The sequence below is a fragment of the Crocuta crocuta genome, unplaced genomic scaffold (genome assembly GCF_008692635.1).
Source record: "Crocuta crocuta isolate KB4526 unplaced genomic scaffold, BGI_CrCroc_1.0 scaffold271, whole genome shotgun sequence".
Lineage (NCBI taxonomy): Eukaryota > Metazoa > Chordata > Mammalia > Carnivora > Hyaenidae > Crocuta > Crocuta crocuta.
Genome location: NW_027527824.1, coordinates 1,548,053 through 1,563,858, shown reverse-complemented (window position 1 = coordinate 1,563,858; position 15,806 = coordinate 1,548,053). Strand labels below are relative to the sequence as shown.

Sequence of the window (15,806 nt, the reverse complement as noted above, 5' to 3'; positions counted from 1 at the left end):
GAGGCCACGTGGCCTGTGAGTGACGGGACTGAGAAGAGGCCCAGGTCTATCTGGCCCCAAGGCCTCCATCCTCAGCCTTCAGTCCAGAAAGCTCTGGAAATGTCATATTTGCCCTTCTGCTCCCCAGCCCCCTCCACCAAGATGCCTGTACTTTATGGAGCTGCTACCATGAGTCCCCAAAGGTGGGCTGGCCACTGTGATTCCTGGTGAAAGGTCTTCCTCCTTGCTCTGGATCCTGAGAGCTCAGAGAGGAGATGGGGGGTTAGTTAGAGGGGATGCGATCTTGAGGAAGACAGGGATTCCAGGAAAGGGGACAGTGAGGGGAACACGGTCTCTAGATGGGGCTCATGGAGGGTGACAAAATTTCTGTGAGGGGGACAAGAGCTTGGTTGGGGACAGACTGAGAATGGGAGCGTAAGAGGAGACTGGAGACTCGGGACTGCATAATCCCAGGGCTTGGGGACCACTGACATTCCCTCTGCCTGCCATCTCCTGCTAACAGAGGAAGAGAAAATATCCAGGAGAATGCTGAGGCAAGAGGCCGAGGGGAGGTGACACAGCAGCCTCCTCCCACCAGCGGGGCTGGATCTAAACAAACCCAGCCTCCCACAGAGTTCTGGCCCTGGGCTGTCCCAGCCAGGAATCAGAGGAATTCAGAGAAACAGAGACAGAAGGAACAAGTGGCTGAATGAGGCAGGCACTTGGAGAGTGGGGTCAAGTTTTGCAGGAATTTCTAACCCATCCTGGAAGAGGTGGCTGCCATCCAGTGTGGCCCAGGCGGCATCGGCCTGGTGCCTGGAGTCTCCACATTAGCACCTCCCTTCTGTGGCTCGTGACTGCTGTCTCCAGGGCCCCCCCCGATCACTCCCTCTCTCCTGCTCAGCTCCACTGTTGAAATTGAAATAGGGGCTGGACTCACTGCACCCCAAAAATCATGGGACCCAGGATAGGTAAGTCTGGACGACGTAAGGAAGGGGCATTGGGAGGGAATCTGGGGGCTACGTTCCCAGTGTGGAGGTTGAGGAGGCTGTAGGGCCAAAATGGGTGTACTGGGTGGGGGTGGGGGGCTCACAGTTCCCCATGCAAAGCCAGACATAAGGCCAGATCTAGTGAAGGTGTGTTGAATGAATGAGTGAATAACCGAAGGGTCAGGAAGGGATACTGTTTGCTCAGCTGGAGGCAGGGAACCCAGCCTATCCTCCCTGATGAGACGGGGATGCTGCAAGAGTGATGGAAAGTCAGGCCACAGAGCCCCGCACCAAGCTGAGCCCTTGTTCTCTTTCTAAAGTAGGCAGAGATACAGACAAAGCAGAGAAAAACACAGATAAAAGTGTAGGCAGAGACAGAGCAAATCCAGAGATATGCAGTCAGACAAAGGCTGGGACAGAAGGGCGACAGGCCAGAGGAGAAGACAAAGACCAGCAGGTGTCTGCAGGAGCATGCAGGGAAAGGGAGGGGGGGTCAGCCCCCAGAGAGCTGGCTGCAGAAGAGACAGGGAGAAATGAAGAGAAGCAGGGACAGTGTGGGAGAGAGAACCAGAGACAGAGACAGGAGAGAGACAGGCAGACCTGCCAAAAAGAATCTGAAAGATCAGCACAGAAGAGAAACAGACTCAGAGAGAGACCTGCAGAGCCAAGCCTGGAGTGTGACTGAAGCACCTCGTGGAGACGGTGGCGGTTCTGGGAGCGGAGCACCCAGTTGAGCATGCCTTGGGCAAGCGAGGGAGGTGGAGGAAACAAAGGGTCTTCAGATGGGGTGGCCCTCCAGGCCGGCTGCCCTGTGGTTATCACCTCTGGCCTCTTTCCAGCTCTGTCCTCCGCCAGCTGTGTTAGCCTCACCGCCGCTCAGGCAAGGCTGAACTTGCTCCTCATCTCGTGCACGCGGCAGTGAGGGCTTCATGGGCAGGCTGACGCAGCTGGGGGCCGTGGAATGTCAGGAAGTGTGGGGTGGATGCTTCCTCTGGGGGCCTCACAGGAGAGACGACAGTGAGGTCAGATTTGGACTGGAGATGGGCCCCTGACAAACCAGATTCCCCATCAGCCTTGGCTCATGCAGGATGGGAGGGTTGGTGATCTTATAGGTATGGGAAGAAACTAGAGACTTTGACTGTACTGTGCTTGCCCCCTGCCCCTGCCTCACTGTTATTCTGACCCCTGCAGGGCTCAGCTCTGGAATATTCTCTAGCTGCCCCCACCTCCCACACATACAAGAGGCTGACCTCAGTATCTACCCACTGGGCCAGGAGAAGCCTTGCTTCCTGAGCTCCAGCTTGAGCTTAGAGCACCCTGAGGGATGTGGGAATTCAGTTAGGGCTGGGTACAGAGCCCGGATCCTGGGGAAAGAGCAGGGACCAGCTTTCCTGAGGGAGAGGGGCAGCTGTCCCAGCCAGGGGCTGACACTACAAAGAGGAGTCAGGGTCAGATCTGGCTCTCAGCCCAGCCCCACCACCAACTCACCACGTGTCCTTAGGCAACTAGCAGAGCTTCCCCGTCTGTGGGGGAGGAGTTGGAGAAAATGATCTCCCAAAACCATTCCCATTTTGTGGTTTCAGAGAAGACACTTTTCCTACTTCTGCCTCTTTGCTCATAGCTTTTACCTCAACCAGGAAGGTATCTGCTCATTTTTCTTCCCCCATTCTGGTGAAATTTGCCATTTTCCTCCTCCAAATTTGCCAACTCCTCCAAATGCCAACTCCTCCAGGAAGCCTTCCAGACTGATTCTCCCAGCTGGAAGTAACCTTTCTGACACATGCTGTTTGACTTCACTTTTTCGAGGTTCATCTTTTGTTCCTAATATTCCTAATATTGTTTGTGTTGCTTTCGAGACCCCCTGGGTTCAAAACGAGCCAGTTGAGGACAGACAGGTAGGACAATGGAAAGAACCAGCAGTCCTGGATTAAAAGTTGAACTCTGCATCACTGGCTTTATGAGAATGAAGTGGCAATCTCTCACCCTTTTTAATAGTTGAGGAAACAGATGCTCAGAGAGGGCAAGTGACTCACCCAAGGTCACCCACCAAAGGAGCAGCAGAGTGGGGGCCAGAAGCCAGGTTGTCTTGATGCCAAATCTCTTTCCTCTCTCTGCCCTTACCCTCAGGGCTCCCTCTTCCCTTCCACAGATCCCACACTAGTGAGACTCCACCTACTTGGGCATTTCTCCACTGGTTCTAGACAAAGCAAACTATTCTCTGTGCTAGTGACTAGGGAGTGGGCAGGGTTGGGGATGGTTATTTCATCCCGGGCTAGGCCTTGCTTATTGGGCCAGATTTCAGGCAGCTGTGAACCAGATGGTAAGCTTGCCTAGACCCTACAACTGGGTGCCAGGCATTCAATGCCCAGTCTGCTTTCTGAGACTCACTTTCTTGGTGAAGTAGATGGAGGGGATTGGCCAAGGTGGTCATTTGGTCTCTTCCTGTACTGAGAAGCTCAATCTTCTGTCTCTGGAAGGAGCAGTGCATCAAGAGCCTCTCTGTAGGGGAAGAGATCTCCCCATCAGTGTCAGGAGAGCCTGGCTTTTTCCAGGCACCAGCCTGAACTTCAGCTGTACCCTGGGGGTCAAGAAGAAGTAAAGATATAAGCTTGGTTCCAGCCACCCCTCAGATGCTACAGCCCAGAGCCCTAAGCACTAATGCTTGAAACGATGGAGAACGATGCCGTCCTCACTAGACTGAGGGCTCCCTGGAGGTGGGGCCAGATTTGATCCATTCTTGAGGCCTCAGATCTCAGCACAGGCTGGGCAGAGATGGGACATTGGGAAAGTCTCCGTACCTAGGCTGTTGTCCCTTCACTCCATGCCTCCGTGACCCCCCCCCCGCCATGACATTCCTTCCTTCCCTCCAACCTGTTGTGAAATCTTACTCTCATTGAGGACAGGAGACCCATGATATGGAGTGAGGTTGGGTAGGATAGGGCTCCAAGGAGTAAATGTAAGCACGGAGAAATGAGCTGGGACTCACAGTTGGGGGAGGGAGTGTGGCAAAGCCAATGACTACCTGTCTCTGAGCCTCAGGCTCCATATTCTAGGCTGAAGGACACTGACCTGAGTTCCCTATGGGCTCAGGGCTCCCCCTCCCCTCAAGGCCCTCCTCACGACTTTAAAGGTCATCTTAGGTTCAGATAGGATAACCAGGGCCAGAACTGGAGACAGAAAGTCCCAGCGCAGAGTGCCTGACCCAGCTTGGAAACCACCAGGAAGTGCTTGGCCTCCTCCCCCACCCTGCAGGGATCTCCCTCAAGAAGCAACAGCTGGAAGGCCTGCAGTAGCTGGACCTCAAGCAGGCTATTGTCTTCCCAACGGACCACCCAAAGTCCCGCCAGCAGGAATTTCCCAAAGGTGGCAGCCAAGCCCTTCTTGGCTTTGACTCCTCCTCCTCCAGGAGCCCACCAGGCCATGCTGGGAAGTGGAGCACTCAGGGGTCTCACTCCACCCCCACCCCAACCTGGGCCCCTCCTCCCACTTCCCCATGCTCTGGCCCTCCCTTCTCCCTCACTCAGCATAGCTCAGTTCAACAATCATGTTTTTAAGCTGAGCCAGGTCTTGAAAGATAAGAAGTGGTTTGCTGGGGAGGAAGGACACTCCAGGCTGAGCGTACAGGACATGCAAAGGCTGAGGGGTGAAAAGAACAGGATGAATTTGGGGAATGGCGAGTATCTACAGGGCCAGAGAATAACGTTTGCTAGAGGCGGGTAGATGAGGCAGGAACAGTTCCCGGGGGCCTTGACCTCTTGAGGCTGAAGTGTCTATACTCACATGTTGCAGACGGGGTGGGAAGGGAGGAGGGGGCTAACTGTTGCCGAGGACTGCAGCATATCTGGCATGGCATTTTCCTTCAATCTCACAAATACGCCATGAGACAGGCACTCTTCTCTGGCTTCCAGAGAAGGAAACTGAGGCTTACGTGGGCTACATAAGCTGCCCAGGGTCACACAGCTACGATGTAGCAAAGCAAATATTTGAATCCAAAGTCTTCTGACCCAGAGCATTTCAACAGGGACTTGACACGGTCCATTGGGACACAGGATAGGACAGGCTCTGACCCAGGGAGTTCACCGCTTAATGAGAGGGACATAAGTAGTGCAGGGACTGACCAGCCCTGCGGCCCAGAGCAAGGGCTTAGGGAATTGGCCCAGGAAGGGCCAATTTTTCTGTGTTTTCTGGAAGGAAACACAGCTGGTATTGGTTTCAGGAGCTAGGCAGGAAGGACTGGAGAGCCAAGGGAATACAGAGCAAAGAGGTAAGAAGGGCTGGATGTGGGGGTTGGCTACACTGGCTTCCTTCTTCCCCTGGCACCTCCAGAGAGAGCTATCTGCCATTGTTATGAGGGACAGATTGTCCAATTCTTGCTGCTGGGACTATTTCCCTTCCCAGGCTCAGGCTGCGGGGGCTCTGCATGTGGTAGTGCTGGAAGCTGGTGGATTTTTCAAAAACATCTTGGCACCTTTGTGACACTGTCCCCTCCCCTGACCTTGGCACCTGAACACAGTTCCAGGGCTGGTTTCTCTTTCACTCTGTTCTCTGCAGATGGGGAACATAGCAGAGGCATCCCACTCTCACTGGGCAAGTTGCCTACTTATGGTTTCTGTTACCTTTTCTCCACTTGTGTCTCCAGACAGCCAGAGATCTGGCTCTGGCCCATATCCTCTCATGGGCTCTCCTGGAGCCCACAGCCTCCTAGGCATCTCTCCCTTGGAGCCCCGTGGCCACCTCAAAATCACCATGGCCAAGTCTGAAGACATCACCACCCTGTAATCCTGGCCTTCAATGCTGGCATGCCCAGATGCAGAGCTGCGCCTCTCCCTTCTCCACACTGCCCCCAGGATTCCTCAGCCTCCTGCACCCCCTACAGCTGATTTTCCACCAAGTCCTGCCCTTTCTACCTCTCACTGTGGTATCTCAGCTTGTTACTCTCCATTCCCACTGCCACTACATGGTCCAGGCCCCAGAGTCCCTTGCTGCTCTGGACCCCATCCGTGCCTTCTCCCTAATCCCTGCCTACCGCCTGACTCCTTCACTCTCCCCGCACGGACATGGAGGTCTTCCCAGGAGGCCAAATCAGACCTCATCCCTGGGTTCAGAACAAAGCCCAGCCCTTCAGTCTGGCATTCAAGGCTTGTCAAGCCTGGCTCCTCCAGCCTCACCCCCTCACCTTGGCCCCAGGGCTCCAGCTTTGTCAGACTGTTTGTTCCCTGAGCATTCTTTGTGCTTTGATACTTTTGCCTTTTTCTCTGATGTTTCTTCCTTTAGAAAACCTTCAAGAAACTTGCAGTCTAGGCTCGGGCCTCTGCTCTGTTTCTGTAGGCTTGAAACTCCTTGCATCACATCAGTGAGCACATTTCACTGTGATTCTGTGTTAGATGTCTGCCTCCCACCGTCCATACATACACTGGGAGCTCCCTGAAGGCAGGAACTGGGGCTGCTGGCCTTGGGTCCCCAGAGGCCTGCCTCAGGGAGCTGTCAGGGTATGTGGAATAAATCTTCATTGTGACTTCCAGAACCAGAAGACTGGTTCTTCCCACATGGTGACCCTGGGCAAGTCATGGTCCTCTTTGGACCCTTCCTCGCCCCTCTAAGGGTTAATCCAGCCCTGGCTTCCTGTCCCATGGAATCCCCAGACCCAGTGTTGCTGTGGAGTCACAGGGAGGTAGAGAGGGTCTATGAAACAACCAGACAGGCACCCTCCAAAGAGACTCCAACAAGGCAAATTGCCACATGCAGGCCCAGCAGCTTGGACCAGCTGAGTGTTGGCATAGGAGAATGCGGGCCCAGTGTTGCCAGATCTGCTAATCTTTCAAGAAGAAGCAAAAAAAATCTGGAGTTTTATGTGAAGTTTCCTGTTTTTAAATGCTGGCAACCAGCTTAAAAACACTCAGAAAGCAAGCATTGTGCAAGCCCCCCAAAATGTCTAGAAGTCAGATGTGCCCCCCAGGCAGGACTGCCATGTGCCACACCACTCCAGAGGGCACTACTCAGTGGTACACAGCCCACACAACTGCACATGGGCCTTTGGCCAGGGCCTTGCCATTGTAACTTCTGCCCTACACTCTGTCTCTGATAATTCCTTTGGTGGCCTTGGCAAAGAGTGTGGAAGAGAGACTCTTGCACAGGGAAGTTTTTAGGAAAAAAAAAAAAAAGACCTTGGAATGAAGCTGGTGGAGTGGCTTGGGGAGGGAGGCATCCAGAGGGGTCTGTATTGCTTCAGGGATCAGGAGGAGTTGAGAGAGTGACACCAGGGCTGAGTCTCCCACAGGAAGGAGTATGAATTATTCTGGGACCTGGTGGCAGACCTGGATGTAGATTTCCTGGTGAGTTTGGGGCAGAGACTGGCAAAACTGTCCTGATGTTGACAAAGGACATTATCCTGTATGACCCTCACACAGGCTTCAGAGTAAGGTTTAGCTTTCCTATCTGGCAGAGGCTCAGGAAAGTCTACTTGCTGGCCCAAGGCCATACTGAGTCAAGTGATCTTTGATCTTTCTCTCTCTGCTGGAGACAGGCTGGAATTTTCTGGAGAGAAGACCCTCCTTGGTCTTCAGGATGTGGGAACTCTCACAGGCTCCCTTGGCATTTCTCAGCAGATCACTCCTGAAAGTTCAAATCTGGACCTTGATTATGAGTCGTAAACTCCCACCATATGCAGGTCCCCCAGGGCATGGAACTCAGATCCCCACATGTCCCCCTCACCTCATTTCTCTCTCCAGCCTTACCCTGACAGCACTCTCTGAGGTCATCAGAAGAGGCTGTTGACTTACAGTGAAAGACTGACTAGCTAAAGAATCAGCTGGTAGAATGGAAGACTATTCCCATAAAGCTACCTTTGACAATTTGCAGGCTAGAAGCCTGGTCAAAATAAGAAGTGGCTACATGGGATCATTTTTCATGTGTCCTAAGGTCATCTTTGCAGCCAGCCTTCTTATGGTTGCTGTTGAGGGCCCAGGAGTCAAATAGATCTGGATTCCAGTCCAGACTTTCCCATTTTCCAGCCCCAGGACTCTGGGTAAATTGCTTCCCCTCTGTGCTTCAGTTTCCTCCTCTATATCATGGAGTCACAGCACTATCTCAAAGGGTTGTTAGGAGGATTGGTGAGTGAGCTCAGCCTAGCCCAGCACAGTACATAGTGTTGCCTGGTCTGTGGTAGCCCCATCAGACAAGCTCCTCTAAATCACTTCTTGTAGGGGATTAGGGTGAGCCAGAGAGCCGAGTCTCTCACACTCCCAACTTCCCAGATGTCTGGGGTTGAATTTTCTCTGAATTCTCAAGTTCCAGATGTGGCAATGCTCCTTGCAGTCACAAAGCAAGTATGGAGGCCTGTGGGGCGTTTATGGCAGGACAGACAGCTAACAGAAAGACTGGCTCTTACGGGAAATAAAACATTTACTTAACATCTGCTATGTATCGTGTCCATGTTGGCTCCCCGCTTATTACTGACACAACCTGTTTACCATTAACCAGTTTACCATGATGAGGGACAACATCACTTCTCAAAACTTTGGCAGTGATTCAGAGTGGGGAAGTGAGGTCAATATTTGCTGAGAATTGAAAGTTTGTTTTAAGGCAGGTCCTTCAGTGTGGGTAGGGAGGTGGAGGAAGAAGGCTTGACTGGGATTGGGTAGGAATCATGATACAACAGTTAGCTGGTGGAAACCGCAAGGTAAGGATTTTGGGAACAGAGATTCAAAGAATCAGAGGCACACACTCTGTTGATGGTTTCCCTTGAAGAGTCGAGTAGGCTTTCAGGAAGTTCCTGTAATGAACAATCAAGCCATTTGCTTGAGCTGGTCAGTCTGGGCAGAGTAAGAAGAAAAAATGCTAATGAAGACAGTGGAATCGCAAGGTCAAGTTAACGTCCACCGTAAGATGTGGTTTCAGGCTTTCAGTGTCCAGGCTAAACATGAGGTGGAAGGATCTGATTCTCGGTGGGTGCTTTCTGTACTGGGACATAGGGATTACAGTCCCTGTGTCACAGATGAGGAAGCACAGGGGCCACTGGTCTAAGGCTACACAATAGGATTGCAGCCAGTGGGGGTTGAAACCTGAGCAATTGTTTCTAAAGCCAGTGAGTGTACGTGGAAGGGGTCCAGGTCCTCAGGTCTTGTGGTAAATTGGGGCTTGGGTGAAAGGGAGAGACAATCTAGGGACGGAAGAAAGAGGTGTTAACTTGGAGGGGTCGGGTGCACATGGAAGGGAGTGGGTTCAGTATAACCTTGTGGCCTTGGAAGCACTTGAAGGTTATCAGGAGAGGGGAGGGCAACCATCCTCCCACTGCGTCCCAGGCCTGGGCCAACCCCCCAGATGCCTCACCTCAGATGAGAAAACAGCTCAGAAAGATGAAAGGGCATGTCCAGGCTCACACAGCTGCCAGTAGTGGAGCTAGGGTTCAGGCCCAGGTCTGAGGACTTTGAAACCTATACTCAGGGAAGAAAAAAAAAGAAAAGAAATCTATACTCAGCCCCACATCCACCTGGAATTTTCTTTTTGCTGCTGGGAGGTAGCTGGAGGAGACAGGACTTTGAGCCTTTCCAGAAAAGAACAGGCAGAGAAAAGTAGTGCTCCCTGTCAGGCTACTCTCTGAAACCTTGGTCTCCATCACCATGGATCCAGCTGGTTTGAAGAAGGCTGACTCTTGCATGGAGGCGGGCAGCTAGACCCCAGGCTAGAGCCCAGAGCCTCTGCCTCCACCTTGCAGACATTCCGAGTTTCTGAACGAACTGAAGGTCTCCATCAGACAAGTCTCCTGAGAGTCAGCCAGACCAGTGACCTACCAGCTGATGGACATGAATGGGCCTGTGTGTGTGGCCAGCCATGTAACCAACTGACAGGCACACAAACTCTTTGCCTGGCAGCTCTGGGGACATGGCCTCCAACCACCTGACCTACCTGGAGACCCCAAACCTGATTGCCCACCTAGGAGAGAGACAGGCTTGGATTTTTTCCTGGGGCCTGACTCCCTGCCTCTCCCTTCATACCCACAGGCTACCCAGGCCCAGCCTAGGTTCACCCCCACAGCTGCGCCCTCTCCTGTCAGGGATGACCCCTGACAAAGTCTTCACAGGATGGGAAGGCCTTCAGAGATCTCACATGAGGAGAACGTACTTTCCTGGTCTTAGGATCCTCGTGTTAAGGGGAGCTTTGTCCTTATTCACAGTCAGACTGTTTGCTGCCAGCCCACTCAGAGGTCTCAGCCCACAGGAAGAGCTTGGAGAGGCCTGGCTACCTGCCTGACCTGTCCTGTTCAATGTTCAGTGATCAGCTGACCACGCAGTGCACGAACTGGTGGCTGCTTTCAGATCACAGGGGCCACGGCTTCCCTCTACTAGGCCACGGGAAGGTGGAATGTTCTAAGCTGGTCCACTGATCTTCTGTCCCCCTCCCTCATCCATATCCTGGACTTCTTTCAGAGCTGGACCTCCTGGTCACTGACTTCTCCCCTCCCAGATCAGCTCCAGCTTCATCGTTTGGTTGGCCTGGTCCCTTGGTAGGTGGGTACTGGCCCCTTTCAGGTGGCCTGGTTAGGTTTGGTTGGGCTGAGACAGAGAAGAGCATCTTCCCCTCATCATCCTGTGCAAGGAACATGGAGTTATGTAGAGGTTAACTCCTAGGCTTGAGACTATGCACCAACATTAACCAGCAGAGATAGTTACCTCTGAGCTTCTGTCCTCATCCGATACAGAGATAATGAGAGCACCAAAGGCACAGAGCTGTGGAGAAGCTTCGTGCACATGTGAAGGCTGAGTTGCATGTAAAGCGTGTAGCCCAGAATCTATGCTGTAGTAGGTGATCGTCTGTGCTGGTGAACAGAACCAGTGCTTGCAAACAGTCCTGTCAACCTCCTCTGGGCAAGTTTGCTTGGAACCCCCTTCCCTCCTTTTCTCCTAAGTGACTTCCACAGAGCCTATCCCACCCCTACTGCACTGGGCCAACCCTTTATCTCTTCCATGTCTGGTGTCGCTTTTGTTTCAATATCTCCTTGTTTCCTCTGAATACTTATGCCCCCCAAAGGGACTCCTCCCCAGCCACACACATTTCCATTTTCTCAAATTCTTCATGCTATCTGAATAGACATTTCTCCAAAGAAGATATACAAATGGCCAAGAAGTACGTGAAAAGACGCTTAACATCATTGGTCATTAGGGAAATGCTAGTCAAAACCACATGAGATATCACCTTACGGCCACTAAGATGGCTATCATGAAAGAGACACGATAATAAGTATTAGCAAGGATGTAGAGAAATTAGAACCATCATATGCTGTGAGCGGGAGTATAAAACAGCACAGCCACTTCGGAAAACAGTTTGGTAGTTTCTTAAAAAGTTGAGTGGAATTGCCACATGACCCAAGAATTCTGCTTCTGGCCATATACCCAGGGGAACTGAGAACATATGTCGACACAAAAATGTGTACAGTATATGAATGTTCACAACACCTGAAACAATCCAGATGTCCTTCAACAGGTGAATGGATAAACAAAATGTGATTTATGTCCACACAACGGACTGTTGCATTCATAAAAAGAAAGGAGGTACTGATGCGTGCTACAGTATGGAGGTACTTTATTTTGTGTGTGTGTGTGTGTGTGTGTGTGTGTGTGTGTGTAGAATCTGAATTTCTTTTTTTATTTTCTGCCATTTTTTATTTTTATTTTTTGAATAGTTTATTGTCAAGTTGGTTTCCATATAACACCCAGTGCTCATTCCCACAAGTGCCCTCCTCCATGCCCATCACCTCCCTTCCCCTCCTCCCTCATCAGCCCTCAGTTTGTTCTCAGCATTCAAGAGTCTCTCATGGTTTGCCTCCCTCCCTCTCCCCCACTATTTTCCCCCTTCGTCTCCCCCTTGGTAATATGGAGGTGCTTTAAACATCATGCTACGTGAAATCAACGAGGCACAAAAAATGACATATTCTACTATTTTATTTATATGATTTTATATGAAATATCCAGAATAGGCAAATCCAGAGAGCCCGAAAATAGATTAGTAGTTGCCAGGAGCTGGGGGGAGGGAGGACTGCTAACAGGTATAGGGTTCCTTCCTGGGATGATGGAAATGCTCTGGAATTAGTGGGGATGATGTATAGCTCTTTGAATATACCAAAAAGCACTGAACTGTGTACTTTAAAAGGGCGGGGCTTATGGTATATGAGTTATATCCCAGTTGGAAAGAAATTCCTCAGTCCTGCAGGTACCTTGTGTGAGGAGCACAAACCCTTGTCTATGGTGGTTCCAGGCCTCTGTAGCCCCTCCCTGAGTCTGCCTTCTGCGTTTGGAGATGGAGAGTCCCTAACCCCCTACCTGGGTCCTGAGTCCATTTCCAGGCTCCAGAAGGAACTTGTTGAATGAGGGGAAACTCCTGCTCGGTTGAAAAACATATGAAACAATGGAGGAGGCTTCCGCAGGAAGTGGGGCCCCAGTTAGGGGTGAAGGCCAAAGGAAGTGGGGATCTACATGTAGGTGGAGGGGTGGAGTCTCCCAAGGCTGGATTTCGAGCTCCTCATCGAGAGTAAATATCAGGGGGGGTGCCTGAATGGCTCAGTCAGTTAAGCGTCCAACTTTGGCTCAGGTCATGATCTCATGGTTTGTGGGTTCAAGCCCCTCGTCAGACTCTGTGCTGACACCTCAGAAGCTGGAACCTGCTTCAGATTCTGTGTCTCCCTCTCTCTCTCTGTCCTTCCTCTGCTTGCACTCTGTCTCTCTCTCTCTCAAAAATGAATAAACATTTAAAAAAAATTAAAAAAACAAAACAAAAAAGAACGTCAGGAGACCCCTGTGGAGGTTCAGCTTTCCTTCCACTGCAGTAAGTAAGATGCTGACATAGTTACCATGGTTTCCATGGAGAAACTCAGACATGTCTGATGGGGCCAAGAGTCCAGGTTCTAACCATAGCTCTGCTTCCTGAGTCATCACGACTCTTGGGGAGTTCAGTTTGTCCAGGATGAGGGCGTGGTTAAATGCGATGACCTCTGAGGGCCCTTTCTACGCCAACCAGCAACGTGGTTTGATGCATGAGTTAGAGACTGGGCTAGTTAAGCTCTATGCTTACATGTCAGGACGGTGCTCTGTGGGGGTGTTGGTAACTGTTCTGAACTCCTCCCAGGAAAAGCCTTTATGCCCTGACCATGGACCAAGCCTTGACTCTGCACCTGATCCCAAATCTGTGATCCCACACTGAGCCAGAGAGACCCACAGCCAGACTCAGCCTCTACGAGCACTGGCACCTCTCAGCAGCCCAAGGGGTAGTCTAAGGCTGCACATTCTTACTGCTGGGGTCCCTGCTTGAAACTCAGGTAGTGTGGCCAGCGATATCTCCCTAGAAGGAAGGTTTATGCTGGGGATGGAATGAAGGTGTGAGATAGGTGATTCCCATTAGGACCTGGCCAGCATGGGCACATGGGACACATACCCTCTTAGGAAGGGCCCCACCACCACCACCACCACTGGGACTCAGGGAGGCTGAAGGTGCTCAGACTCTTTGATTCTTACCAAGGCCTGGAATACCTTGGGTGACTGGGTCAGGGACATCCTCTGGGATCCCATCTCCACCCTCACCTCCTGGATGTCTGTCCCACAGGGCCAATGGGTGAGGAGCCCCAGATGCCAGACAAGGACACCAAGGCCATGATGAACACAGAAGACACACTCAGAGGCAAGGCCAGCCCAAACCCTCAGGACTTGCGACGAAGTGTGTTCTATAGCATCAAGGTATCTCTCAGGGCCTGCCAGGAGCAGGGGCGTCCGGACCTGGAAGAGAAGGCTGTGTAACTCCAAGCAAGCTGCTGCCTTTCTCAGTTTCCTCACCTGAAGAATGGGTGGCTGTGAGAATCAAAGGGACAATCTACTAAAGCATTTAGCTTGGTTTTGGGCACATGTTTCCTCCTTCCAGAGAAGACAAAAGGGCTGCTCTGTGGGCAGCGGGGGACCAGTCTCCTTGCCTCCCCATTTCCCTGCAAGGAAAGAGAAGGACCCCAGGGATCCCAAATCTGTGTGAATGTGGGGGAGCTCTGGCTCCACCAAGGGCAGCCCTAAACATGCAAGTATTGCCTGGTGCCAGGGCCTGTGCCAAGTGCCATCTTGTTTAGTCCTCACAGTAACCCTGAGCGGCAGGAATGTCGTCCTTGCTATGGGCAAGAGGAAACCAAGACTCAGAAACAGAGTGAATGTTTTTAAGCTCTGGCATAAGCACCCTTCTTTGAAGCAAGCTTTTCTTCTCCTGGGAATTCTGCCAGTTCACCAGGAGGGAGGCCAGACATTTGGGGTGGGGTTGGGTGGGTTGGGTAATTTGGGGATTTGGTGTGTGCAAGTGGTCTCCCAGAGGGGAGGATTGGGTGGGGTGGGTAGGGAAGGATCTGGGAGAGCTTCCCGGAGAAAGGGGCAGCGTGGTGGAACAGGGAGGAAGGTCCAGTCCAGCCAAGTCAGGCTCTGCGGGTCAGAGTGGCTCCCATCACCCTTGGCCCTATGAAGACCCTACTCTCAGTCACCTGGTTCTGAGGTGGCACGCAGAACAACTTGTGTAGATTTTAGGCTTGTGTGAAAAGCCATGGGCTACTCCAATAAATCTCTCTCTCTCTCTCTTTCTCTCCCTGCTCTTGCTCTTGACTCACCCTCCCTTACTCTCTCTCTCCTGTGTGTCTATCTCCTCTGACTCTATTTCCCCATCTTTATTCCTTGCCCCTCCCTTCCCCCAACTCGGTTTCTGTCTCCCAACCACCACCCCCTCTGACTGCATCCCCATTGTCTCCCTGCGCCCCCACCGGCTGCCCTCGCCTTGGCCCCTCCGGCAGTTCTTCATCCTGTGCCACAGCCTCCTGCAGCTGGCACAGCTCATGATCTCTGGCTACCTCAAGAGCTCCATCTCCACAGTGGAGAAGCGCTTCGGCCTCTCCAGTCAGACCTCAGGGCTGCTGGCTTCCTTCAACGAGGTACTGGTCCTGGAGCGGCCACAGGGTTGGGAGTTGAGGGCGACTCTCACCCGGCCTCCTCATCCTCCTCTCTCACTGCCCTGACATAGGCCCTTCCCCACCTGGTGCCCACAGGCGACCCCATTACAGCTTCCTCCCCTAAGATTTTCTCCTTAGCCAGCTCCTTCCTCATGTTCCGCTAGAGAAACTGACCTCTGGCCTCCCTGTAATGTCAGAGCACTGGCAGTTCTGTCCATGGGGGCACTCTGATGGGGGGTGGGGGGTATTTGAGTCAGAACTCCCATGTCCACCCACTCTTCTTTCATTCCTTTACCTTTCCAGGGGGCTGGCTGTTGCCTATCCCCGGAAGGAATCAGAGGAAGTCACTTCAATAGTAGCCGGAGAGATTTAAATTAGATCAAAGGCAGAACTGTGGGACCCGGGTTGGGGGAGAAACACCATGGCACGAGTGTCCCTCAGAGTTGCCAGAATCCATGTCTGGGGCCAACAGCCAAGCGGCAAGGAGTGGACAAGCTGCTTTGGGGGGATTTGGAGATCAGGGTCCAGCTGTGCCCCAGCCCCCCCGTCCACCAGATGTTTTCTGCCTCAGAGAAGGGGCACTGTCCAGAGTACCCTTTCTCCCCTCCCCACAGCAGATTTCTGTGCTGCTGCCTCCCCCCGGGGTGATGTGTCACACTCAACACAAGGCCTGCCGACTACATAGCACCCCTAGACATTTCTCAGACCCCGCCTCCAGATGTCAGAGGTGGGAAGGAAACGTCATTACCTATAGCTCTGGGGCCTTAGGGAAGTCACTCCCCACCCCACCCCCAGAGTCTCAGTGTCCCATCTATAAAACAGAGAGTAGCTATCCTTCTCAGACTTGGTCTTCCTACCAACTCTCTTGCAGATACTACTCT

The 15,806-nt window shown here is 52.3% G+C and overlaps 1 protein-coding gene across 2 annotated transcripts in view; it reads left to right on the top strand.

Annotated features, from left to right (window-relative positions):
• Positions 1-652: 652 nt before the first annotated feature.
• SLCO2B1 (solute carrier organic anion transporter family member 2B1) overlaps positions 653-15,806 on the top strand; it is a 46,768-nt gene continuing 31,614 nt past the window's right edge. For both annotated transcript variants that reach the window (XM_077776454.1, XM_077776447.1), the window contains exons 1-3: positions 653-950; positions 13,560-13,690; positions 14,770-14,907. In XM_077776454.1, the coding sequence (XP_077632580.1) occupies positions 935-950; positions 13,560-13,690; positions 14,770-14,907 (285 nt within the window). In that variant the 5' untranslated portion in view covers positions 653-934. The remainder of the gene's footprint in view (positions 951-13,559; positions 13,691-14,769; positions 14,908-15,806) is intronic.